We start from the raw sequence: 26,686 nt of genomic DNA, 5'->3' as shown, positions 1-26,686 counted from the left end.
CACGGTATTTAAGTTGAGTTTCTGGCAACCCCCAGGAGGTTGATAGAGCATAGAACATACAGTGCAGAAGAAGGCCATTCGGCCCATCGAGTTTGCACCGACCCACTCAAGCCCTCACTTCCACCCCATCCCCGCAACCCAACAACCCTTCCCAAACTTTTTGGACACCAAGGGCAATTTAGCATGGCCAATCCACCTAACCTGCATGTCTTTGGAATGTGGGAGGAAACCGGAGCACCCGGAGGAAACCCACGCAGACACGGCGAGAACGTGCAGACTCTCCACAGACAGTGACCCAGCAGGGAATCGAACCTGGGACCCTGGCACTGTGAAGCCACAGTGCTATCCACTTGTGTGACCGTGCTGCCCAGTTGGGGGCTCAGTAAAGATAATGCCATTGAATATCAAAGGCGATGGTTAGATTCTCTCTAGTTGAAGATGGCACAAATGTAACTTGCCATTTGTCAGCCGAAGCCTTGATTTTGCCCAGGTCTTGCTGCATTTGGACATTGACTACTTCAATATCTGATGAGTGATTAATGGTGCTGATCATTGTGCAATCATCAGTGAACATCCCCACTTCTAACCTTATGATGGAAGGAAGGTCATTGATAAAGCAGCTTAAGATGGTTGGGCCTAGAACACTACCCAGAGGAACTCATGCTGTGATGTCCTAGCACTGAGATGATTGACCTCCAACAACCACAACCATCTTCCTTTGTGCCAGGTATGACTCCAACTAACTCAGAATTTTCCTATTGATTCCCATTGACCCACAATTTTTCTAGCACTCCATGATACCACACTCGGTCAAATGCTGTTTTGATTTCAAGGGCAGTTACTCTCACTTTAGCTCTTGAGTTCATCACCTCTGTCCATCTTCGAACCAAAGCTGTAAAATGATCAGGAGCTGAGTGGCCCTGGTGGAACCCAAACACTGACCAGGTTATTGTGTACAGGATATACTGGAACATTTTTCACATTGCCAGGTAGATGTCAGTGTTGTCGATGTACTGGAACAGCTCAGCCAGGGGCGTGTCAAGTTCTGGAAGACAAGTCTTCAGGACTACTGCCAGAATATTGTCAGAATAATGTAACCTTTGCAGTTACCAGTGCCTTCAGCCATTGGAGTGAATCAAACTGGCTGAAGACTAGAATCTGTGATGCTGGGGACCTCCAGAGGAGGCCAAGTTGGTATTTTTCATAGAATAATAAGTGAAGAAGCAGGTCATTCACCCCATCAAGTCTGCACCAACCCTCTGAAAGAGCACTCTACCCTGATCCACCCCCTTACCCAACCTAACCCCGTAACCTAGCCTGCACATCCCTGGATACCAAGAGGCAATTTAGCATGGTCAAACCACCTAACCTGCACATCTTTAGAGTGTGGGAGGAAACCAAAGCACCCAGAGGAAACTCATGCAGACACATGGACAACCTGGAAACTTCACACAGATAGTCACCCAAGGCTGGAATTGAACCCAGGTCCATGTCGCTGTAATGGAGCAGTGAGAGCCGCTGTGCCACCATGCCATCTGGCAGATTACTGCAAATGCCTTATCATAGAAAGCATAGAATCCCTACAGTGCAGAAGGAGGCCATTCAGCCCATCGAGTCTGCACCTACCCTCCAAAAGAGCACCCCATCTCGGCCTACTCTCCTGCCCTGTCATCATAACCCTACCTATCCACATCTTTGGACACTAAAAGGCACTTCAGCATGGCCAATTCATCAAACCTGCACATCTTTTGTTCGGGGGAGGAAACCGGCGCACCCAGAAGAAACCCATGCAGACATGGGTAGAACATGCAAACTCCACACAGACCAAGGCTGGAATTGAACACAAGTCCTGTGCTATGCTGTGAGGCAGCAGCACTAGACACTGTGCAACCCATATTTTGAACCGATGTGCTGGGCTCCCCAATCATTTGTGGAACCTCCTCCTCCTCCAGTTAGATGATTGATGTGCACCACCATTCACGACTGGATGTGGCAGGACAGCAGAACTTAGATCTTAGATTTGCGATTCTGCGTGTGTATCAGTGTATGACTGAAGATTGCCTACATTTTAAAACATCAAAGTAGCTAGGTGTGAAAACCAGGCACTTGAAGTGAATAGGGCCAAATTGGATTTTATACAGGTAAATAAGGCATGGGTTGCAATTTGCATTAGGTGATAGGTAAGTGTTTGGATTACAGTTCCTAACTTTCAAATGGAACTACAAGGTTTTACAACTTGGAAAAGCACATATTTGAACATGTTTTTTTATTTGACACAAGAGTGGGTGAAATAGAGAACATGATATTTTTAAAATATTTTGAAGACAGTTAAGTTCAGAGGGGTGTTGCAAACAAAGATTTTAAAGGTGAAAAAACATAGTTAATATGAAACTTTGAAGGCAGGGCATTAGTAACCAGATGGGATTTTACAACAATCAACAAAGGTTTCATAAGACAAAAGCATATTACTGTGGCTGCTGGTATCTGAAACAAAAACAGAAAATACTGTACAATCACAACAGGTCTGACAGCACATGTGGAGAAAGAAGGGATCTAACGTTTCGAGTCTTTTCATTCAGGTTTTTTATTGAATTCAGATTCCACCATTTGCCATGGTGGGATTCAAGCATTACGCTTTGTCTTCGGATTTCTAATTGAGTGATAATACCACGACAACACCACCTTCATGATATTGTGCTCAAGGAGCTGTCAGCATTGAAATACGTAGTATGAATTTCTTTAGCACTACAAGTGACCTTAAGAGATTCAAAGTGACATCTGAAGCATGCGCATGCACTTCAGGTGTAGTCTGTGGCAAATGCCCTTTGTACGCATAGTACACATTCGGCAGAAGTATGCAGAGTAGGCAGGACACATCACTGCCATTTTGAAGCTCTGTGGTCCAGTTAATGCTCTTTCTTAATCACACGGTTAAATATGCATTCAGCAGTTGGAATGACTTTTAAATAAGTCATCAACTACTTTCAGATTAGTTGCTGTTTCATTTCTTCTTGTTGCTGTGATTTTGTGTTTGGTTCTTTACAGACTTCTTTAAATTTGGTAAGTCTAAGGAGGTTGTGTGGCATGTACTGAAGGACTTTACTGTCACTTTAAAGATTCTCCACAGGCTACCTGCTTACTGATATCGATGCAGTAGTATGGTATCCCTCTGATTATTACTTCAATGCTGGAAAGAATAGATTCCAAAATTGGCATAGTATGTTGTGCAAAAATATTACTCCTTGACATTGCCGCAGGCATCAAGCATTATATTGTGCATACATGTCAACCACTTTCTGTAGCCTGCACCATTTATGTTCCATGCAGCAGAAACTGTATGTGACCTTGCCCTTTAGGGACCTGGCAGCTGCACTATCTTTGCCCTACACCCTATACCCCACCCTGGGTATAGTCCATTTGTTCTCATCATCTTACCAGGTGGAGATCCTGCTTCTAGGCTTCCTCTAAATCAAGTGCAGGGTTAGTATCTGAGCTGGTGGCTCCAGGATTGAGTGATAATATTTCTTCATTATCACTGTATTCCTGCTCATCCACCCGTTCTTCTTCCGCCACTGCCTGACAAGGTAGTTCTCGTGTATCTGAAAGGAAAAAGGCACAAGCATAGGATTGCAGTAAAAGAGACAGCGGTGGTGGAGGAGATGGTAAGTATATATGTTTCCACCATCTGCCACTTGTAAATCACAAGAGATTGTTGGATGAGGGAGAACTAAGATGTAGGAGGTTTGCTAGAGTCACTCGGGAGGATTTAAACTAATATGGCAGAGGGGTGAGAACCAGAGCGTTAGCTTTGAAGGTGTAATAACTGAAGGGGAAATAGAGAACAAAAAGAAGAGAACAACATCACCCTCAGGCAGAGCAAAATAAGTGACAAGAATCAGAAGGGAGGTGGTCAATGCAGTACTGAGGGTGTTGTACCTAAGTGCGTGCAGTGTACAGAACAGGGTAAATGAGCTTGATGCACACATTGAAATTGGCAAGTACGATGTTGGGGGCCTCACAGAGTCGTGGCTGCAATGGGATCAGGGCTGGGATCTAAATATCCAAGGATATGTGTCCTATTGAACGGACAGGCAGATGGGCAAAGGAGCGGGGTTGCTGTTGTGAATGTAAATACAGTTAATTCACCAGTTATGTTCTATGTTTGTAAATACAGTTAATTCACCAGTTATGTTCTATGTTATTAACCCTGTGGGTTTTATCTGTGGGCCATTGTATGGCTTCACCCACAGGGGAAGATGTTGGAGGATGTTGGAGCATGTACGGGCTCAGCCCATGGCTCCGCCCCTTTGAAGGAGTATAAGAGTAGCTGGCCTGTGGGACTGTCCTCAGTATGTACCAGTCGCAGGCAGGCAAAGTTGATAGTTAATTAAAACCACTGTTTTACTCCGACACGAGTCCTTGAGTGAATTGATGGTCGCATCAGTTGCATTGTTTGTAAGGAATGAAGTTAAAACGATAGCAAGGAGAGATATAGGATCAGAGTGCATAGAATCTCTGGAGGGAGAGTTGAGGAATCCCAAAGTAAAAAGATCCTGATGGGAGTTATGTACAGGCCGCCTAGCAGTAGTCAGGATGTGGAGCAGAAAATATATCAGGAGATAGAAAAGGCATGTAAAAAAGGCAAAATTACAATAACTTCAAAATGCAGGTGGACTGGGAAAATTAGGTTGGTAGTGGATCCCAAGAAGAAAAATTTGTGGAATATCTGATACGCAATCAATTACACTCAAGACAAAGTGATTTCATAACTGAAGGCTTTAATCTACTAGAACCTTTTCCCCAGCAGCTTCGATACAGAAAGTGAAGGCTGCTGGGACAGCAACATCTCTTATACCCCGCCTTCAGGGCAGAGCTACGTAATACAGCCAATGGTAGACTCCTGGGTCTAACCAATGGCCATCAGCCTCTCAGGTACCGCAATACTTGGTACTACCACATTCACCCCCTGTTAAAAAAGAGCCCGGCGGGGGTGGTGGCCAGCGTTAATAGTCGCCTTTAGCATGGCATGACCAGGTATGGAGGTACCGTGATGTCGAGGATATTTACAAAGTGTTCATAGTGCAGCAATCAGTCGATCGGGTGGCCTGGTCGTCCTTCTGGAGCGTCTGGGCTTCGGCGGTGATTCTGATGTGGGTCCCGGCGGTTGCGACTCCGGGAGCGTGGTGTTGTCCTTCCTGGCAGCTTCGTCACCCCTAGGCGGCGCTGTAGGGGCAAAAGGTTGACAGGGAGGGGGGCGCCTGTAGGGGGCGTCGGTGGGTGGTCGGGCCTAGGCAGGAGCGGCGGGAGTACTGACCCGCCAGTGAGGTGCTGTGGGGGAGGTGGGGGTGGGGTAATGGTTCAGGAGCGCGTGGGGTTCCGGCGGGCGGCAGGTCCCGAAGGGAGACCGTATCTTGCCGGCCGTCAGGGAATGCCACATAGGCGTACTGGGGGTTAGCATGCAGCAGGTGGACCCTCGCGACCAACGGGTCCGACTTGTGCGCCTGCACGTGCTTCCGAAGCAGGATGGGTCCGGGTGTCGCTAGCCAGGTTGGGAGCAAGGTCCCGGAGGTGGATTTCCTGGGGAAAACAAGGAGACGTTCATGAGGCGTCTGATTTGTGGTTGTACAGAGCAACGACCGGATGGCGTGGAGGGCCATCGGGAGGACCTGTTGCCAGCGGGAGACCGGGAGATTCCTGGACCGTAGGGCCAATAGAACGGTCTTCCAGGGGAAACCGAAAAGTGTAAAGATACCCTGGAGGGCCTTGATGACGGTGGTTGTGGTCATGTCGGGCAGGGGATGGCGAATGGGAACTGGGAGTACTCGTCAATCACGTTCAGGAAACACGTGTTGCGGTCGGTGGAGGAGAGGGGGCCTTTGAAATCCATGCTGAGGCGTTCAAAGGGACGGGAAGCCTTTATCAGGTGCGCCCTCTCTGGCCGGCAGAAGTGCGGTTTGCACTCCGCGCAGATTTGGCAGTCCCTGGTGACTGTCCTGACCTCCTCAATGGAGTAGGGCAGGTTGCGGGTCTTGACAAAATGGAAAAAACGAGTGACCCCGGGTGGCAGAGGTACTCGTGGAGGGATCGGAGGCGGTCCACTTGTGCAGTGGCACAAGTGCCGCGTGACAGGGCATCTGGAGGCTCGTTTAGCTTCCCCGGACGGTACAAGATCTCATAGTTGAAGGTGGAGAGTTCTATCCTCCACCGCAAGATCTTGTCATTTTGACCCAGTGACCCAGAGCAGGGTTCGAACCTGGGACCTCGGCGCTGTGAGGCAGCAATGCTAACCACTGTGCCACTGTTCTGCCCAGTTTGAAGCTTCTTGAGTGGTGTTGGAGCTGCACACATCCAGGCAAGAGGAGAATATGTAATCATACTCCTGACTTGTACCTTGTAGATGATGGACAGGCTTTGGGGAGTCAGGAGGTAGTTATTCTCTGCAGAATTCCCAGCCTCTGACCTGCTCTTGTAGCCACTATGTTTGTGTAGCTGGTCAAGTTCAGTTTCTGGTCAATGTTAACCCCCAGGACGGTGGTAGTGATAATACATTGATGTCCCATGGTTAAGGTGCTTAATCTCCAATAACCACAACCATTTTCCTTTGAGCTAATTCCAACCAATGCATAGTGCTGCATCTGATTCCTATTGAGTTCCATTTTGTTAGGGCTACTTGATGCCATATTTGGTCAAATAAAACCTTGATAACAAGGGCAGTCACTCTCACTTCATCTCTGGATTTCAGTTCTTTTGCCCTTATTTGAACCAAGACTATATTGAGGTCTAAAGCTGAGCAGCCCTGGTGGAAGTCAAACTAAGCATCAATGAGCAGGTTATTGTTAAGCAAGTGCTGCTTGATACCACTGTTGATGACCCCTTCCATCACTTTACTGATGATCGAGTGTAGACTGATGGGGCGGTAATTGATTGGGTTAGACTTTTCCTTCCTCTTCTGGACAGGGAATACCTAGGCTGTTTTCCACATTGCCAGGTGGTTGCTGGTGCTGTAGCTGTACTTAAAAAGCTTGGCTAGGGGTGTGGAGCACTAATCATCAGTATTATTACCAGAATGTTGTCAGGGCCTTTGCAGTTTCTGGTGTCTTGAGCCATTTCCTGATATCAGTTGGAGTGAATAGAATTGGCTGAAGGCTGGATTCTGTAAGGCTGGGGACCTCAGGAGGAGGCTGAGATGGATCATCATTCGACACTCTGGCTGGAGATGGCTGCAGATCCTTCAGCATTGATTTTTGTAATGATGTGTTTATCCACCACCATTCATGGCAGTATGTGGCAGGACTGCAGAGCTTAAATCTAGTCTGTTTGTTTAGCTAAGTCTGTTGCATGTTACTTCTGCTGTTTGACATTCAATAATCCTCTGCTATAACTTCCTCAAGCTGTCACCTGCTGCTGCTCCTCATTGATCCAGAGTTGACCCCCTGGCTTGGTCATAATGTTAAAATGTGGGATATGCCGGGCCATGAATCTAAAGATTTGTGGCTGAGTACAGTCCTGCTGATTGCTGACCCACCTTGGCTCATGGATGCTCAGTTTTAAGTTGCCAGATGTTTGAAATCCATTCCATTTCGCACAGTGCTGGTGCCACATAACACGGTGGAGGGTATAATCAACATGAAGATGGGACTTTATCTCCGCAAGGACTGTGTAGTGGTCTCCTGCCAATATCAGCATGGACAGATGCATCTGCTGCCGGTTGGTGAGGATAAGGTGAAGCATGACTTTCCCTCTTGGTGGTTCCTTCAGCACCCGCCACAAACCCAGTCTAACATCTGTGTCCTTGATGATTCGGCCAGTCAGTGAGTTGCTATCGAGCCACTCTCGGTGATAGGCGTTGAAGTTTTATTTTGCTTCTGCATCAGATTGCTGGTCACTGTCAGCAGTTAGGATCAACAAGCCAGGCTAAATCGCTGGCTTTGAATGCAGACCAAGGCAGGCCAGCAGCACGGTTCAATTCCTGTAACAGCCTCCCCGAACAGGCGCCGGAATGTGGCGACTAGGGGCTTTTCACAGTAACTTCATTTGAAGCCTACTTGTGACAATATGCCATTTTCATTTCATTTAATTGACTTATGAAATGAAACTAAAAGCCTGAAGTTAAACATTGTCTGAATTACAATTATGTTTATCACAAAAGAAATAGGAATGTAGAGCGTATTAACATTTTATAATTCAATTATCAAAAGTAGTATAGAATATAAACTTGGCAGCAAACGTTTTATTATTCTGGGTTATAATATTAACTGCTTGCTAAAAAAGAAGCTGTTGAATTTCTACATTGTGCTTAATATCTGCAGAATTCTAAGATGAAAAATGAAGAGGAATGGAGCGATGAAGGAAACCCTCAAATTGAAAGCACCCCCATTAGGGTAAGAATCAAAGGGAAAATGAAAATAATAAATTGACATGTGTTTCCTGAATCTACTAATAATTGCATTTATGCAGTGTACTGAAATATGTGTGGCACAGTGCACTGACACACTCATATTGCCATTATCTTACAGAACCATTCCTAATGTTCAGTCTGAGTATTGTAAAGAAATTTAGGCCCCTGGAAGAGTCAATATTACCCAAGGAGATGGGTTTTCTGATAATTTTCTAAATTAACAATTTAAATGTGTTGGGTTCCCAAAACACTGACAACAAGGACTTGTAACAAACAATCGTTTATTCGTTCGCTGATCAGCTACTTAATGCTTGTATTCTTCCCGCACTATTACCTGCTCCACTATCTTCATAGGGTGATGAGGTCTGAGCAGCGTTGTCTTCAAGTGCACTGGGCCAATGCATATCCTGACCATGCCACCTTTCTTTACTACAGCCACCATTGCTGAAACCTCTTCTATGGCCTTGTCGATAGGAGTTATGACACCTAGAGTAATCATCTGATGCAGCTGATTGATTATTGTTTGCTTCATGGCTACTGATACTCTTCTTGGAGCACAATCTCTTGGTGATACTGAATCATATTGTGTACAACTGGTCGCTTACCAATGGCTGTACAGTGGAAGAGGTATTTGTGTGCTACAATTCCAGGGGCCTGGTGTTGTAATGCATACATTTCTGGACCAAGGTGGAGGTGCCCCAATGTAATGCTGATCCGAAGATCAAATTGTCGCCCTGCGTTCTGGTCAACGATATGAAATTGAACCTGTCCTGAGTGCAGTGGAGAGTATCTACACATTCGGTACGGATGGTTTGTCTGCCATAAACCACAAAATCTACCTGGGTACTGGGGTCTGCTCCTGCATATGAGTTTAGTTCCCGTAATATTCAGCTGGGCAATATGTTACAATTTGCTCCAGTGTCAAACTTTACCTTCAGTCTTGCATTGTTGCAAATCGTGTTGAGATGGTGAAGATGTCACCCTTTTCTATAATGGTATCAACAGCCTCGCAATAGAATGTTGTTGAAAGCTCTGCGGTTTTGTTGCTTTGGCTGAACTCCAGTTCATTCATCTTGATGCTCCTATCATTGGAGAACTAAAGTTCTGCCGTGTTGCTGATGGCAGAGTAAGGCCAATGTGGTTTTGATGTGCAGCATTTAGCGAAATGATTCCATTTTCCACATATGTTGCATCCTTTACCATACGCGAAACATGGTATTCTGAGGGTGATTGCTACTGCAGTTGAGCAAGATTCCATCTGCACTGTGAACACATCTGTTTCCCACCTAAAATCTCTGCATTTTAAAATTGTTTGTTCAAGGACTTCCGGTTGCGGCGATGACCAGCTAAGCCGCACGTTTCGGCGGCTCCAGCTTAGACGGACCTTCGGGCTCTTTTAAGAGCCCCAACGGGAAATTTTTTTGTGACAAAACCCGGTGTGGGGTGAAGCAACAGGGAGTCCCCCCCCAGTGTGAAGAAAAAGATCGGCGGCGGCGGCCAGATCACGGAGGATCCTCGAGGGCAGCGGCAGAGGAAAGAAAGGAACAAGATGGCGTCGGAGGGAGCCCAGGCGACATGGGGACCGGACCAGGATGAATTTTTAAGACGGTGTGTGGAGGTGCTAAAAAAGGAGGTGCTGGCCCCGATGCTACAGGCAATCGAGGGCTTAAAGAGACACAAAAGGCCCAGGAGATAGAGCTCCGTGTGGTGGAGCAGAAGGTAACTGACAATGAGGACGAGATCCTGGGCCTAGCGGTCAAAATGCAGACGCACGAGGCGCTTCATAAGAAGTGCATCGAAAGAATTTAAGTCCTGGAAAATAGATAAAGGAGAAAGAACCTCCGGATCCTGGGTCTCCCCGAGGGAGTGGAAGGAGCTGACGGTGGGGGTTATGCGAGCACGATGCTACGCTCGCTAATGGGAGCTGAGGCCCCCTCGGGCCCCTTGGAAGTGGAAGGGGCCCACCGGGTCCCTAGATTTTGTAGAATTAACAGTGCAGAAGGAGGCCATTCGGCCCATCGAGTCTGCACCGGCTCTTGGAAAGAGCACCCTACCCAAGGTCAACACCGGCACCCTATCCCCATAACCCAGCAACCCCACCCAACACTAAGGGCAATTTTGGACACTGCAATTTATCATGGCCAATCCACCTAACCCGCACATCTTTGGACTGTGGGAGGAAACCGGAGCACCCGGAGGAAACCCACGCACACACGGGGAGGATGTGCAGACTCCGCACAGACAGTGACCCAAGCTGGAATCGAACCTGGGACCCTGGAGCTGTGAAGCAATTGTGCTATCCACAAGGCTACCGTGCTCCCTGCGAGGAGACCAAAGGCTGGAGAACCACCTAGGGCGATGGTCGTGCGATTTCACTGCTTCAATGACAGAGAGGTTGTTCTGAGATGGACCAAGAAGGTACGAAGTAGCAGATGGGAGAATGCGGTGATACGAGTGTATCAGGATTGGAGTGCGGAGGTGGCGAGAAGGAGGGCGAGTTTCAATCGAGCCAAGGAGGTGCTGCATAAGAAGAAAGTGAAGTTCAGATGTTGCAGCCGGCGCGACTATGGGTCACGCACCAGGATAGACATTACTATTTTGAAACGTCGGAAGAAGCATGGACCTTCATTCGAAAAGAGAAACTGGACCAGAACTGAGGGACTGATGTTGGAGGGGAAACGACAATGCTGATGTATAGATGTGTAAATTGGGGAGGGGGGACACTGAGAAATGTGGACGCCGGTGGGGGGGAAAAAGAGACACAGGCGGGGGATGGGGAATGGGAACGGGGCTGTAGGGGGAGCTGCGCCATGGGGGGCGGGATGGTTCTAGAAAGCGCTGGGTTTCTTTTTCTTTTCCCACGCCAGAGAGATGATGGCGGGAAGGTAGGCGCAAGGAGGATGGGAGTTCCTCACACGGGGGGGGGGGAGGTCAAGAAGAGAGCGGGAGAAACCGGGGTCAGTTGAAGTCAGCTGACTTTCGGAAGCAATATGGGGGGAGTAACCATGCTAGATGGGGATCTAGCGGGGGGGAGGGGGACAACTGGGTTGCTGCTGCTGAGATCGAAAGGGAGCTGGTAAGAGAAAAGGTGGTCGGGGCGGGAATGCGTCGCCTGGGCGACAGGTGGGTGCGCGGAACCAGGACGTGGGACTGGCCCAGACAGGGTGATGGCTAGTCGACAGGGGAGGGGGGCGGGCAGCCCCCCAGTCCAGCTGATCACGTGGAACGTGAGAGGCCTAAATGGGCCGATTAAGAGGGCCCGGGTGTTCGCGCACTTAAAAAGACTGAAGGCAGACGTGGCCATGCTTCAAGAGACGCATCTGAAGGTGGCGGACCAGGTTAGGTTAAGGAAAGGATGGGTGGGACAGGTGTTCCACTCAGGGCTGGACGCAAAGAATAGAGGGGTGGCCAAATTGGTGGGGAAACGGGTGTCGTTCGAGGCTAGGAACATTGTAGCGGACAGCGGGGGCAGATATGTGATGGTGAATGGCAGACTGCAGGGAATGGAGGTTGTGCTGGTCAACGTATATTCCCCGAACTAGGATGATGCAGGATTTATGAAGTGGATGCTGGGACGCATCCCGGACCTGGAGGTAGGAAACCTGGTAATGGGGGGGGGGGACTTTCACACCGAGCTAGATCCAGGGTTAGATAGATCTAGATCCAGGACCTGAAGAAGGCCGGCAGCGGCCAAGGTGCTTAGGGGGTTTATGGCCCAAATGGGGGGAGTGGATCCATGGAGATATGCTAGGCCGCTGGCCAAAGAGTTCTCTTTTTTCTCCCATGTCCATAAGGTATACTCCCGGATAGATTTCTTCGTTTTGGGAAGGTCACTGATTTCGAGGGTGGAAGGAACGGAGTACTCGGCCATAGCTGTTTCAGACCATGCCCCACATTGGGTGGATCTGGAACTAGGAGAGGAGAGGGAACAGCGTCCACTCTGGCGACTGGATGTGGGATTATTGACGGATGAGGGAGTCTGCGGAAGGGTGCGGGGATGTATCGAAAGGTACCTGGAGGCCAATGATGATGGGGAGGTCCATGTGGGGGTAGTATGGGAAGCGCTGAAGGCGGTGGTCAGGGGAGAGTTGATCTCCATCAGGGCTCACAAGGGAAAACAGAGGCCAAAGAGAGGGAAAGATTACTGGGGGAGATCTTGAGTGTGGATAAAAAATATGCGGAGGCTCCGGACGAAGGACTATATAGGGAGAGGCGAAGACTCCAGACGGAGTTTGACCTGCTGACCATAGGGAAGGCAGAGGCACAGTGGAGGAAGGCACAGGGGATGAGATATGAATATGGGGAAAAGGCGACTCGCCTGTTGGCCCACCAGCTTCGAAAGAGGACAGCGGCGAGGGAAATAGGGGGAGTTAGGGATGAAACGGGAACCACGGTGCCGGAGAGCAGGGAAGGTAAATGAGGTGTTCAAGACCTTTTATGAGAGGTTATATAGGACCCAACCCCAGGAGGGAAAAGAGGGGATGCAGCAGTTTCTGGACCAACTAAGGTTCCCGAGGGTGGAGGAGCAGGAGGTGGCAGGCCTGGGGGCGCCAATTGGGGTGGACGAGGTGACCAAAGGGCTGGGGAACATGCAGGCAGGGAAGGCCCCGGGACCTGACGGGTTCCCAGTGGAATTTTACAGGAAATACGTGGACTTGTTGGCCCCGCTGCTGGTAAGAACCTTTAACGAGGCCAGAGAAGGGGGGACCCTACCCCCGACAATGTCGGAGGCAACGATATAACTAATCCTGAAGTGAGATAAAGACCCGCTGCAATGCGGGTCTTATAGGCCTATCCCGCTCCTGAATGTGGACGTCAAGTTGTTGGCAAAAGTGCTGACAATGAGGATAGAGGATTGTGTCCCGCGGGTGGTGCACGAAGATCAGACAGGGTTCGTAAAGGGGAGACAATTGAATGTCAACGTGCGGCGGCTATTGGGGGTGATAATGATGCCCCCAGCAGAGGGGGAGGCAGAGATAGTGGCGGCAATGGATGCAGAGAAGGCATTTGATAGGGTAGAGTGGGAGTATTTATGGGAGGTGCTGAGGAGGTTTGGGTTCGGGGAGGGGTTTGTCAGCTGGGTTAAACTCCTCTATGGGGCCCCAATGGCAAGTGTAGTCACAAATCGGCAAAGATCGGAGTATTTTCGGTTACATACGGGAACAAGACAGGGGTGCCCTCTGTCCCCATTACTGTTCGCGCTGGCAATTGAACCACTGGCCATAGCGCTGAGAGACTCCAGGAAATGGAGAGGGGTGGTTAGAGGGGGAGAGGAACACCGAGTGTCACTCTACTCAGATGACCTACTGCTGTATGTGGCGGATCCAGTGGGGGGGATGACAGAGGTTATGCAGATATTGAGGGAGTTTGGAGATTTCTCGGGATATAGGCTTAACATGGGAAAGAGTGAGCTTTTCGTAATACACCCTGGGGACCAGAGTAGAGGGATAGATAGCCTACCGCTAAGGAGAGTGGAAAGAAACTTCCGATACCTGGGGATTCAGATAGCCAGGAGCTGGGGAACCCTACACAGACTCAATCTGACTCGGCTGATGGAGCAAATGGAAGAGAATTTCAAAAGGTGGGATATGCAGTCGCTGTCACTGGCGGGCAGAGTGCAGGCGATTAAGATGATGGTCCTCCCGAGGTTCTTATTTGTGTTTCAATGTCTCCCTATATTGATCACTAAGGCCTTTTTCAAGAAAATAGATAGAGGCATCATGAGCTTCGTGTGGGCAGGGAAGGCCCCGAGGGTAAGGAGGGGGTTCCTGCAACGTAGCAAGGACAGAGGGGGACTGGCGTTGCCGAATTTGGGCGACTATTACTGGGCCGCCAATGTGGCGATGATCCGTAAGTGGATGATAGAGGGAGAGGGGGTGGCGTGGAAAAGGCTGGAGATGGTGTCCTGTAAAGGAACAAGCTTAAAAGCGCTGGTGACGGCGCCACTACCGCTCTCCCCGAAAAGGTTTACCACGAACCCAGTGGTGGCGGCAACACTAAGTATCTGGGGGCAATGGAGGCGACAGAGGGCTGTGTTGGGAGCCTCGGTGTGGTCCCCGATCAGGAACAACCATAGGTTTGCCCCAGGGAGGTTGGACGGAGGGTTCCAGAGCAGGCACCGGGCAGGAATTAGGAGAGTGGGAGACTTATTTATAGATGGGATGTTTGTAGGCTTGGGAGCGTTAGAGGAAAAGTATGAGCTGCCTCCGGGAACATCTTTAGGTATATGCAGGTGAGGGCGTTTAAGAGACAGCAGGTGAGGGAATTTCCGCTGCTCCCGACACAGGGGATCCAGGATAGAGTGCTTTCGGGGGTGTGGGTGAGGGAGGGCAAAGTGTCCGAAATATACCGGGAGATGAGAGAAGAGGGGGAGGAGATGGTAGAAGAGCTGAAAGGAAAATGGGAAGAAGAGCTCGGGGAGGAGATTGAGGAGGGTTTGTGGGCTGATGCCCTAAGTAGGGTAAATTCTTCTTCCTCGTGTGCCAGGCTTAGCCTGATCCAATTTAAGGTGCTACATAGAGCACATATAACGGGAGCGAGGTTGAGCAGGTTCTTCGGAGTGGAGGACAGGTGCGGGAGGTGCGGGGGAAGCCCAGCGAACCACACACATATGTTTTGGTCGTGTCCGGCACTGGAGGGGTATTGGAGGGGAGTGGCGGGAGTGATCTCGAAGGTGGTGAAGGTCCGGGTCAAGCCAAGCTGGGGGTTAGGTATATTTGGGGTAGCGGATGAGCCGGGAGTGCAGGAGGCGAAAGAGGCCGATATTGTGGCCTTTGCGTCCCTAGTAGCCCGGCGAAGGATTTTACTCATGTGGAAGGAAGCGAAACCTCCCGGCGTGGAGGCCTGGATAAATGATATGGCAGGGTTCATAAAACTGGAGCGGATGACGTTTGCGCTGAGAGGATCGGCTCAGGGGTTCACCAGGCGGTGGCAACCGTTCCTCGACCATCTAACGGAACGTTAGGGGGGAAATAGATAGCCAGCAGCAGCAGCCCAAGGGGGGGGGGGGAGGGGGGGGGAATTGTTTTTGTTCTAGATGGGGTGAAGGGGCAGGGGGGAGCCTATTTTGTGTTATTTTGTTAGTTCACTATTTTATTTAAACAATGTTATCTATCGGTTATCATGTTATCGTTTTTGTTGATTTGTAAGGGTTAATTGCTAATTGTAATGTTAAATCGTTCTCTTGCTGCAGCTGCTTGAAGACTAGATCGCTGTTGACCACGCAGACTAGTCGATCCCTGACTAGCCCATTGGTGAGGGTCACAAATGCACATTTCTTTGCAAAGACTTTCAAGGTGGCTGTATAACATTGCATCTGCTATTTGCTTTGTCAAATTTGGCGTGCCTGTCAAGGATTATATTACTTACCGAAAGAAAAACATTCTCAAACTTTTTAGAATCATCGCAGGGTCCCCTTTCTCCTCCTCCATCTGGAAAACAAATTACTCAGATTTCTTTATAGCCTCGGGGCCTGCTAATTTGAATAAGGTGAAAACTTGTACCTTTTTTCACTTGTCAAATAATGCAGCACTGCAGTAAATGTGCCACTTCTTCTCAGATTTTTCCCAACTGTCTGCAATGTTTTCATCAAAGATGAGCAGGTTGATGTGGTGAAGTCCTTGTGCCATACTGCCAACTCCTGACACCATGTAAATGTGTAGAGTTCCCGAAACAGTGACAACAAGGACTTATAATAAACAGTATTTTATTCACAAGCTAGCAATTACTTCATGCTTGTACTCTCCTCGCGCTCTTGGGCGGAACTCCCATGGTCCCGACAGGTCACCATTTTTGTAGCCACGACATGTCATGACATGACCACTCGGCCGACAAACAACACTATGGCAGCAAATGCAAATAAATACTACATTCAGATGGCAAGTCAACCACCATTGCACTACAGACCTTCTTGTTGAATAGAAAATGGATTGAGCCCTGAATCCATCCACTTGGTTAAGGAACTGTGGCCAGGAAATTTGATGGCCATGAAACTCATTTTCATGCATTAAAGAGGTGCCTACGTCTCTAATATAGCATGCAGGAAGTAGACGCTCATTACAACTGACAAGTGGGCTATCCACGGTAATGCTGTAGTCAGAAAATGGGCATCCTTGGTCCATTCTTGAAATCGTTGTTTGTCTGTTTACATTTTCAAATAAGAGACCCATTAACTGCGTTCAGCCCCCGTGCAATATTGGGTTGCCCTTAATACAACTCAGGTGGTTCATTGTGGTTCAGGCAGTAATTTACAGGTCTTGAAATAAGTTGGTGAGCAGCTTGCACGTCCTGTGAAAGCCTTCTTCTGACCCATGGATGGTGAACTTTATGAGCCTGAGAAATTCTGCCAGGACGGATAGCCAGTCTGTAGCCATGGGTGATGCTGCTGATTGCCAGCCAAGCAGGAGTCCTTGGCGGGTGATCAGGGAGGCAAAGGCTAGGGCATCAGCCCCCCTCCTCATTAAGAGCTCAGGCTGCTCCAATACGCTGAAAACCGCCACTCCGGGCATGGCCTCAAAGAAGGACATCCAGTACCTTCCATGTCTGGAGCAAGACCAGAACATGTGGGTGTGGTTGGCCAGGCCTCCCTGGCACCATTCACATTCACATTGTCTCCTCCACCTCTGGGGAGAACCCGCACATGCGTGTTCTGGTTAGGTGCGTCCTGTGCACCACCTTTAAGTGCTTTGGACTCAGCCCTGGCATACAGAATCTTCAGCAGTGACAGGTTGAGGGGGCAAAAGAGGGGGAGGCATTGTACTATTAGTTAATAATAATAATAATAATAATCGTTATTGCCACAAGTCGGCTTACATTAACATGCAATTAAGTTACTGTGAAAGGAGTCAATTACTGCAGTAAGGAGAGATGATATATCGGGGGTGGCATTAAATGAAGCTTTGTGGGTATAGCTTAGGAATAAAAAAAGGATAGTTATGTTGCTAGATGTTTATTATAGACCCCCAGATAGTCCGCGGGAAATTGAGGAGCAAATATGTGCGCAATTTGTAGAAGTTTGTAAAAATAATAATAGTGGGTGATTTCAACTTTTCCAATATTAACTGAGATAGTCACTGTGTTAAGGACTTAGATGGAGCAGAGTTCATAAAATGTACACGAGAGAACTTTTTAGCTTAACATGTGGAGGGTCCAACAAGGGATGGTGCAGTCCTGGACCTAATTCTGGGGAATGAAGCCATACAGGTGGTTGATGTGATTGTGGGGGAGCATTTTAATGATAACGACCACAATATGGTGCAATTTAAGTTTTTTATGGACAAGGAAATAGACAAATTGCAGAAAAAGGTCTTGGATTGGGGGAGAGCAGACTTTAGTGAAATAAGGCAGGATCTGGCCACGGTAGATTGGAATAAGTTACTGGTGGGGAGATCTACAGAAGAGCAGTGGGAGTGTTCAAAGAGGAAATGGAGAGGGTGTAGGTCCAACATGTTCCCTCTCGGGTAATAGGAAGGAATAACAAGCCCAGAGAACCATGGATGACCAGAGATATTCAGGATACAATGAGAAGGAAGAGAGAGACTTTTAATAAGTACAAGGGCAGAAAATTAATGGAGGCATTAGTGCAGTACAGAAAGTGCAGTATGGAGCTTAAGAAAGCAATTAGGGGATATGAGAAATCTCGAGCTGGTAAAAGTAGTGAAAATCCCAAGATATTCTATAAGTATATCAATGGGAAGAGGATAACTAGAGAAAAAGTAGGGTCCATTAGGGACCAAGGGGGAATCTGAGGGTGGAGCCAGAGGACATTGGTAGGGTGTTAAATGAATATTTCACATCTGTCTTCACCCAAGAGAATGAGGTGGCAGATATGGAACTCGGGGAGAGAGACTGTGAAGTTATTGAACAAGTTGTCATAGGTTAGAACAAGGTATTGGAGGTGTTGGTCGGCTTAAAAGTGGAGAAATCTCCAGGTCCAGATGAATTGTCTCCAAGGTTGCTGTGGGAAGCGAGAGAGCAGATTGTAGGGGCCCTGATCCAAATTGTTTATTCTTCTCTGGCCGCGGGAGAGGTGCCAGAGGACTGGAAGACCACGAATGTGGTCCCACTATTTAAGGAAGGCTGTAGGGATAAGCCAGGGAATTACAGGCCAGTGAGTCTCATGTCAGTGGTGGGGAAACTAATGGAGAAAATTCTGAAGGAGAGAATCTAACTCCACGTGGAGAGGCAAGATTTGATCAGGAATAGTCAGCATGGCTTTGTCAGAGGGATGTCATGCCTAACAAATTTGATTGAATTTTTTGAGCACTTGACTAAGTGTGTAGATGAGGGTAGTGCAGTTGATGCAGTTTACATGGATTTCAGCAAAGCATTTGACAATGTCCCACATGGGAGACTTATATAGAAGTCAAATGTACATGGGATACAGGGGAACTTGATAAGGTGGATTGAAAGCTGGCTGAGCTGTAGGAGACAGAGTGTGATGACAGACGGCTGCTTTAGTGACTGGAAGCCAGTGTCCAGTGGCGTACCACAGGGATCTATGCTGGGTCCTTTATTATTCATCATTTATATAAATTAATTAGATGACTATGTGGGGGTTAGGATCAGTAAGGTTGCACAAAGATAGGCCGGGTGGCCCAGAGCCAGACGATCCAGAAGGTGGAGGAGATGGTGGGGGAGCACGAGGCGCAGCTTGTCTCGATGGCAGCGGAGATGGGGTTGATGCGGGATCAGCAAAGGTGACGACATAGATACATACATAGAAGATAGGAGCAGTTGGAGGCCTTTTGGCCCTTCGAGCCTGTTCCGCCATTTATCATGATCATGGCTGATCATCCAACTCTGCAGGAGAAAGTGGAGGACCTGGCAAATCAGTCTCGCAGTCAAAACGTGAGGATCGTGGGACTGCCAGAGGGCAGCGAGGGAGCGGATGCTGGCATGTGTGGCTTGGATGTTCGAGAAGCTGCTGGGAGAGGGGATACTTGAACAACCCTTGGAAGTGGACCGGGCACACAGGGTGCTGATGAGGAAGCCGCAGGGGAACGAGCCGCCAAGTGCAATGGTGGTGCACCTACACCGGTTCCTGGATAAGGAGCGGATCTTGAGATGGGGCAGGCAGATGAGGCGTTGTACCTGGGGAGACAATGAGCTGCGTGTGTACCAGGACCTGGGTGTGGAGCTGCCCAAGAGGAGAGCGGGCTGCAACAAGGTGAAGGCTCTTTAAGAAGGGGGTGAAATTTGGCATGCTATACCCGGCGCACCTGTAGGTGAGCTATAAGGGTCGGGAGCTGTATTTCGGGACGCCTGAGGAGGCGATGGATTTTGTCAGGGACAATAAACTGGCAGAAGCGGAGGACACTGAACCTTTGAGGAGATGTTAGCTTTCTGTTCCTTTGGGGTTGTTTTTCTATTGTATTTGGGACCATTGCTCTGTGTTTGTTCTTGGTGGGGGATAGTAGGTTGCTCTTTTCTTTGTGTTTGGGTTGGTGTTGTTACGTTTGAGCGGGGGGAAGGGGAATCAGTGGGGGGATAGGATGCTAGGCGCCATGGCGGGGGCTACAAGGCTAGCTGGATGGGCTAGTTCACGGAAGCGCAGTGGGGCTGAGCAGGTGGTTAGTGGGTGATTGAGGGTTGGGGTTATTACTTTGGGGTACGCACATCCAGACATAGGAACAGCTTCTTCCCCACAGCTGCAAGGCTCCTCAATGACTCCCCCTCGGACTGATCTGTTCCCTGTAAGAACACTATTCACGACGCCCTATGCTGCTCTTAGCCATGTATTTGCTTTGTTTGGTCCCTTGTTCCACACTGTAACCAATCACTGTTTGTCGATGTACCATTTGTCAATGTTCTCTGTTGATTTTTCTTTTGTCTACTATGTACATACTGTGTACGTTCTCTCGGCTGCAAAAAAATACTTTTCACTGTACTTCGGTACATGTGATAATAAATCAAATCAAATCAAATCAGCTGAGGACGGCGAGAGTGTGGTTTACGAATATGGGGAGAAGGCGAGCAGGATGTTGGCGCACCAATTGAGGAAGCAGGAGGCAGCGAGGGAGATCGGGAAAGCGAAGGACGGGGGTGGGGGTGGGGGAGGGGGGAATGTGGTTTTGGACCCAGTGGGGGTGAATGGAGTGTTTAGGTATTTTTACAGCAGGCTGTATGAGTCGGAACCCCCGGCCGGGGTGGAGAAGATGAGGTGGGTTTTGGAGGGGTTGGAGTTCCTGAGGGTGGAAGAGGATCTGGTGGAGGGGATGGTGCCCCATTGGGCCCCATTGGGCTGGTAGAAGTGGTGGAGGAGTTGGAGGTGGTGCAGTTTTTAACATAGTACATACAGTGCAGAAGGAGGCCATTCAGCCCATTGAGTCTGCACCGACCCAATTAAGCCCTCACTTCCACCCTATCCCCGTAACCCAATAACTCCTAATGTTTTTGGTCACTAAGGGCAATTTATCATGGCCAATCCACCTAACCTGCACATCTTTGGACTGTGCGAGGAAACTGGAGCACCCGGAGGAAACCCTCACAGACACGGGGAGAACATGCAGACTCCGCACAGACAGTGACCCAGCAGGGAATCGAACCTGGGACCCTGGTGCTGTGAAGCCACAGTGCTATCCACTTGTGCTACCGTGCTGCCCAGTTGGGTAAGGCCCCGGGCCTGGACAGATAACCAGTGGAGTGCTATAAAAAGATTTTGGGGGTCCTGGTGCCCTTGTTGGTGAGGGCGTTTGACAAAGCGAGTGAGCGGGAGGTGTTCCCCCCCCCCCCCCCCCCGACGCTATCGCAGGCCTCGATCTCCTTGATTTTGAAGTGGGACAAAGATCCGGAGCAGTGTGGGTCGTATAGGCCGATCTCACTGTTGAATGTGGACGCCAAGTTATTGGTCAAGATCTTGGCCTCGCGAATTGAGGACTGTGTGCCATGGGTAATAGGGCAGGACCTGACGGGGTTCGTGAAGAGGATGCATCTGGCAGCTAATAACAGGAAGTTATTAAATGTGATAATGGTGCCCCCCCCCCCCCCCCCCCCGAGTGACAGGATGTGGAGGTGGTGGTTGCAATGAACACGGAAAAGGCCTTTGATCAGGTGGAGTGGGACTATCTGTGGGAGGTTTTGGGGAGGTTTGGGCTTGGGCAGGGTTTTGTGGATTGTGTCCAGCTGCTGTACCAGGCACCGGTGGCGAGCATGCGGACAAACCGGGTGAGTTCGGACAATTTTAGGCTGCACCAGTGAACGAGGCAGGGATATCCACTCTCCCCAGTGCTCTTTGTATTGGCTATAGAGCCACTGGTGATGGCGTTGAGAGCATCGAGGACTGACTGGGGGGGGGGGGGCGGGGGGGGGGGGGGGCAGCACACAGGGTCTTCCTTTACGTGGATGATTTTTTACTGTATATTCCGGATCCGTTGGGTGGTATTAGGTGGAATATGGGGATCTTAGAGGAATTTGGCCAGTTTTCGGGGTGTAAATTGAACATGGGGAAGAGTGAGTCTTTCTGATCCAGGCGAGGGAGCAGGAGAAGAGATTGGGAGAGATGCCGTTCAAGGTGATTCGGGGGGGGGGGTTCGATATTTGGGCATTCAGGTGGTGCGGGAATGGGAGCAGCTATATAAATTATGTCTGGCTCGGTTGGTGGAGCAGATGAAGGGGGACTTTAGGAGGTGGGGCATGCTCCCGTTGTCATTGGCGGGAGGGTTCAGGCGGTGAAGATGACTGTCCTCCTGAAGATCTTGTTTGTATTTCAGAGCCTCCCAATCCTCATTCCCAAGGCGTTTCTTTCGGAAAGTGAACGAGGTGATCTCAGGCTTTGTGTGGGCGGGTAAAGCCCTGTGGGTGAAGAAGGTGTTGCTGGAGCAGAGTCAGGGGCTGGCTCTCCCAAACTTTATAAATTACTACTGGGGGGCGAATATAGCAGTGGTCAAAAAATGGGTTGTGTGGGATGGGTCGGTATGGGAGTGGATGGAGGCAGCCTCATGTGAGGACATGAATTTGGGGGCATTGCTAACGGCGCCTCTGCCATTCTCACCGGCCATGTACTCCACAAGCCCGGTCGTGGTGGCAGCCCTGAGGGTGTGGGGATAGTGACGACAGCACATGGGGCTGGAGGGGGCGTTGGTGTGGGCGCCAATATGTGACAACCACTGGTTTGCTCCGGGGGGGCTGGATGGGGGTGTTGGGGGTGGCTTTGGGCGGGGATCGAGTGGTTTGGGGATTTGTTTATGGACGGGGGCTTTCTATGCTTAGAAGAGTTGGAAGAGGAGTTTGAGCTGCCCGGTGGGAATGGATTCCGTTACTTACAGGTGAGGGACTTTGTGCGGAGGCAGGTATCGACCTTCCTGCACCTGCTGCCCCAAGGGCTGCAGGATAAGGTACTGTCAAAAGCGGGAGTGGGGAGGGAAAGGTATTGGAAATCTATCAGGAACTGATGGACTGGGAGCGAGCCCCGATAGGGGAGGTGAAGCGGAAGTGGGAGGAAGAGTTGGGTTGGAATTCTGAGGCTGGGTTATGAGAGGACGCCCTGAGAAGAGTCAATGTGGCCTTGTCGTATGCCAGGATTGGCCGAATACAATTTATGATGGTCCACAGGGCACATCTAACTGTGGCCCGAATGAGCAGTTTTTTTTGAAGGGGTGGAGGATAGGTGTGGGAGTTGTGCGGGTAGGTCTGTGAATCATGTCCATATGTTTTGGACATGTCCAAAGCTTGGGGGATTCGGACAGGGGTTTGCTGACATTATGTCGGAGATTCTGAAAGTAAGAGTGGTCCCGAGTCCAGAAGTGGCAATTCTCGGTGTGTCAGAAGACCCAGGAGTCCAGGGGGCGAGAGAGGCCGATGTCTTGGCCTTTGCCTCCCTGGTAGCCCAGAAACGGATCTTGCTATCTTGGAGGGACTCGGAACCCCGAAGCTGGGGGTGTGGGTTAGTGACGTGGCCAGGTTTCTCCAGCTCGAGAAGAATAAGCTCACCCTGAGGGGCTCGATGCTAGGGTTTGCCAGCAGGTAGCAGCTGTTTATCGACTTCTTTGGAAAGCCTAAGCTGTCAGCAGAGTGGGGTGGGGGGAGGTTAAAAAGGGAAGTAGCTTGGTGGGGAATTGTTGTTGGGGTGTTGTTTATGTAAGCCATGTTGTCTGGGTTTTGTTTTTCTTGGTGTGTGGTTGTACATTTTGTTAAAAGCTATAATATAAATACCTCAATAAAATATTTTTCAAAAAAGAAAATACAGCAAATAATCTCCTGGGCTTTTTCAGTAGGGGTATAGAGTTCAAAAGCATGGAAGTTATGTTATGTCTGTACAAAACACTGGTTTGGCCTCAACTGGAGTATTGCATCCAGTTTTGGATACCACACTTTTGGAAGGATATGAAGTCAGAAAAGATTCATGAGAATGATTCCAGGAATAAGGGGCGAAATTCTCCGTTATCGGCGGAAAGTCCGCCGATCGGCGCAAAAAACGGTGCAAATCCGACTTGCGTCACGTCGGAAAAATGGGTCGAAAGTCTCCGGCCCTAAATGGGCTAGCAGCGACATAACGGGATTCCCGCTTGCGCAGTGGTTCACGCCGTGCAGCGTCATACGCGCCGCACGGCGTGGCGGCTCATAAGGCCGCGCTGTTCCCCCCCCACCCGACCGGAACACCCGACCGCAACACCCGACTGGATGGCTGGCTGCCGCTCAGGCCCGAAGTTCGAGTCACGGGATGTGGAGGCGCTCCTGGACGCGGTGGAGCAGAGGAGGGACGCCCTGTATCCCGGGCACGGCCGCAGAGTTGCCCCACGCCACAGCCGGCGTCTGTGGAGGGAAGTGGCAGAGGCCGTCACCGCTGCGGCCCTGACACCACGGACAGGCACCCAGTGCCACAAGAAGGTGAACGACCTCGTCAGAGCAGGCAGGGTGAGCCTCCCCATATCCCCCCCTCCCCCATATGCCCCCTCCCCCATATCCCCCATATCCCCCCCTCCCCCATATCCCCCGTCCCCCATCTCCCCATATCCCCCCTCCCCCATATCCCCCCTCCCCCATATCCCCCCCTCCCCCATATCCCCCATATCCCCCCCTCCCCCATATCCCCCCCTCCCCCATATCCCCCCTCCCCCATATCCCCCCTCCCCATATCCCCCCTCCCCCATATCCCCCATATCCCCAAGTGAATCCAGCCCGAACCTTAACCTCTGCAATGCACGCGCAACCGATGGCATGCATCAATATACCTGCCTAACAGTGTTACCTTTTACCCCTGCCACGCCCCCCCCCCCCCCCCACAGGATAAGCGCGCACACAACAATAGGGAGCATGTGAGGACTGGAGGAGGCCCCGCTGATGAGAGGCCACTGACCGAACACGAGGAAAGGGCCCTGAAACTGGCTGGCGGACCTGAGGACCGGGAGGTTGCTGATGCAGAGGTCGGGGGCGTAGTAGCAAGTGAGCCACCGACAGCCCGTCCCCATATCCCCCCTCCCCTATATCCCCCTCCCCCATATCACCTGATCACTGCCTGATGTCTAACCATGCATGCTTCATTGTGTATCGCAGGACCAAACGTCCAGGCACCCATCCCCGCAGATGCAGACCGCCCGCAGGATGCCCCTCGGAGGCCACGGGAGACGGAGAGACCCGGACCCTCCAGCATGCGACGCCCGCAGGATGCCCCTCGCACACCACGGGAGACGGAGAGACCCGCACCCTCCAGCATGCGACGCCCGCAGGATGCCCCTCGCACACCACGGGAGACGGAGAGACCCGCACCCTCCAGCATGCGACGCCCGCAGGATGCCCCTCGGAGGCCACGGGAGACGGAGAGACCTGGAGCAACAGGGAGACAACACCCCCGTCACGTGCGGGAGCGACCACCCAGCGACGAGGGGGGCAGCCACAGGCCCCCGTCACATCCGAGCCAGGACACCACTACCCAGGACACCACTACTCAGGACACCACTACCCGGACACCACTACCCAGGACACCACTACCCGGGACACCACTACTCGGGACACCACTACCCGGGACACCACTACCCGGGACACCACTACCCGGGACAGCACTGCCCAGGACACCCCTACCCGGGACAGCACTACCCAGGAAGACGAAATACCAGACAGTGACTCAGAGTGGATTGGTGGAGACGAACCCCCACCCCAAAGTGCCATGGACTCAGAGTGGGACGAAGAGCACGACACAACGCCACTGCTGTCACCAACACCCTCCACCATCGCAGAAACACTCACCTCGGTTGGGCACTTTAGTGGTGAGGCGTCTGGTACACTCACTGGTGCGCACAACACAGCCGTCCCGGTACAGCAGGTGGAGGTAGTAGCAGCAGAGGGGCCGGGCGATCGGAGGGCAGCCCAGCCCAAACGAACATCTGCCGCCCAGATGGATCCCGGGTTCCTGGAGTTACCACACCCACACATAGATCCGATGCAACCACCGACCCGGAGACGAGCGAATAGGGTGACGGCCGGCTTGCCACGGCTGCAGTCGCAGGTGGAGGAGTCCACCCGCGTCCAGGAGCTGGGAGTGGTGCCGGTCATGCGTGCCACCCAAGCTGACACCACACGGGTGGCGTCCGCGGTGGAGGCAATGGGTGCGACGGTGTCAGACATGGGGAACGGTTTGCGAGGCCTGGGGCTTTCCGTGCAGGCGGCGTCTGTGGCCCAGGAAATGGCTGCCCTCTCACAGGAGGCCATGAGCCAGTGCCAGCGCCAGATGGCAGAGGCGCTCTACGCCATAGCCCAGTCTCTGCAGGCCATGGCCCAGTCTCAGTAGGCCATGGCCCAGTCTCAGCAGGCCATGGCCCAGTCTCAGCAGGCCATGGCCCAGTCTCTGCAGGCCATCGCTGAGGGCATCGGCGCCAGTGGCCATGTGCGAGCCGGCGTCGCACTGTCACAGACAGGGTTTGCCAACCCCCTGGGCTCCATGGCTGCAAACCTGCAGACCCCTGTCGATACCAGCACGGGCCTCCAGGACTGGCAGCGCCAGATGTCGGGGGGGGCGTCGGATGGCCAGTCCGTTCGCATCCCCCACCCATGTAGAGGCCTGGGGGCTATCGGGCACCCCGAGGGAGGAGGAGGTGGTGTGGTCCGTCCCGGCTCCCCCTGTAGGAGAGGTCCCGGGACACCGCGACACCTCGGACTCCCCCCCTTCCGTCCCAGGTGCATCGGGTGGGCAACGGGCAGGACAGGCTGACAGCTCGCCATCCCAGTCGCCCGGGCCGCAGCCTGGCCCATCTAGGCCAGGACGCCCCAGGAAACGGCCGCCAAAGGGATCCAGTGTCAGAGGGCAGGAATCACAGGAGTCCACCTCCAGTTCTGCTGTACCGTCTGGGGAACCAC

The 26,686-nt window shown here is 51.1% G+C and overlaps 1 protein-coding gene across 1 annotated transcript in view; it reads left to right on the top strand.

The window, feature by feature from the left end:
* LOC140430035 (uncharacterized) overlaps positions 1-26,686 on the top strand; it is a 100,264-nt gene that overhangs the window by 38,954 nt on the left and 34,624 nt on the right. Inside the window, exon 3 of the mRNA XM_072517588.1 lies at positions 8,310-8,381. Coding sequence (XP_072373689.1) covers positions 8,310-8,381 — 72 coding nt within the window. The remainder of the gene's footprint in view (positions 1-8,309; positions 8,382-26,686) is intronic.

Source organism: Scyliorhinus torazame, chromosome 9 (assembly GCF_047496885.1).
Source record: "Scyliorhinus torazame isolate Kashiwa2021f chromosome 9, sScyTor2.1, whole genome shotgun sequence".
NCBI lineage: Eukaryota > Metazoa > Chordata > Chondrichthyes > Carcharhiniformes > Scyliorhinidae > Scyliorhinus > Scyliorhinus torazame.
This window is presented reverse-complemented; position numbering and strand designations above follow the sequence as displayed.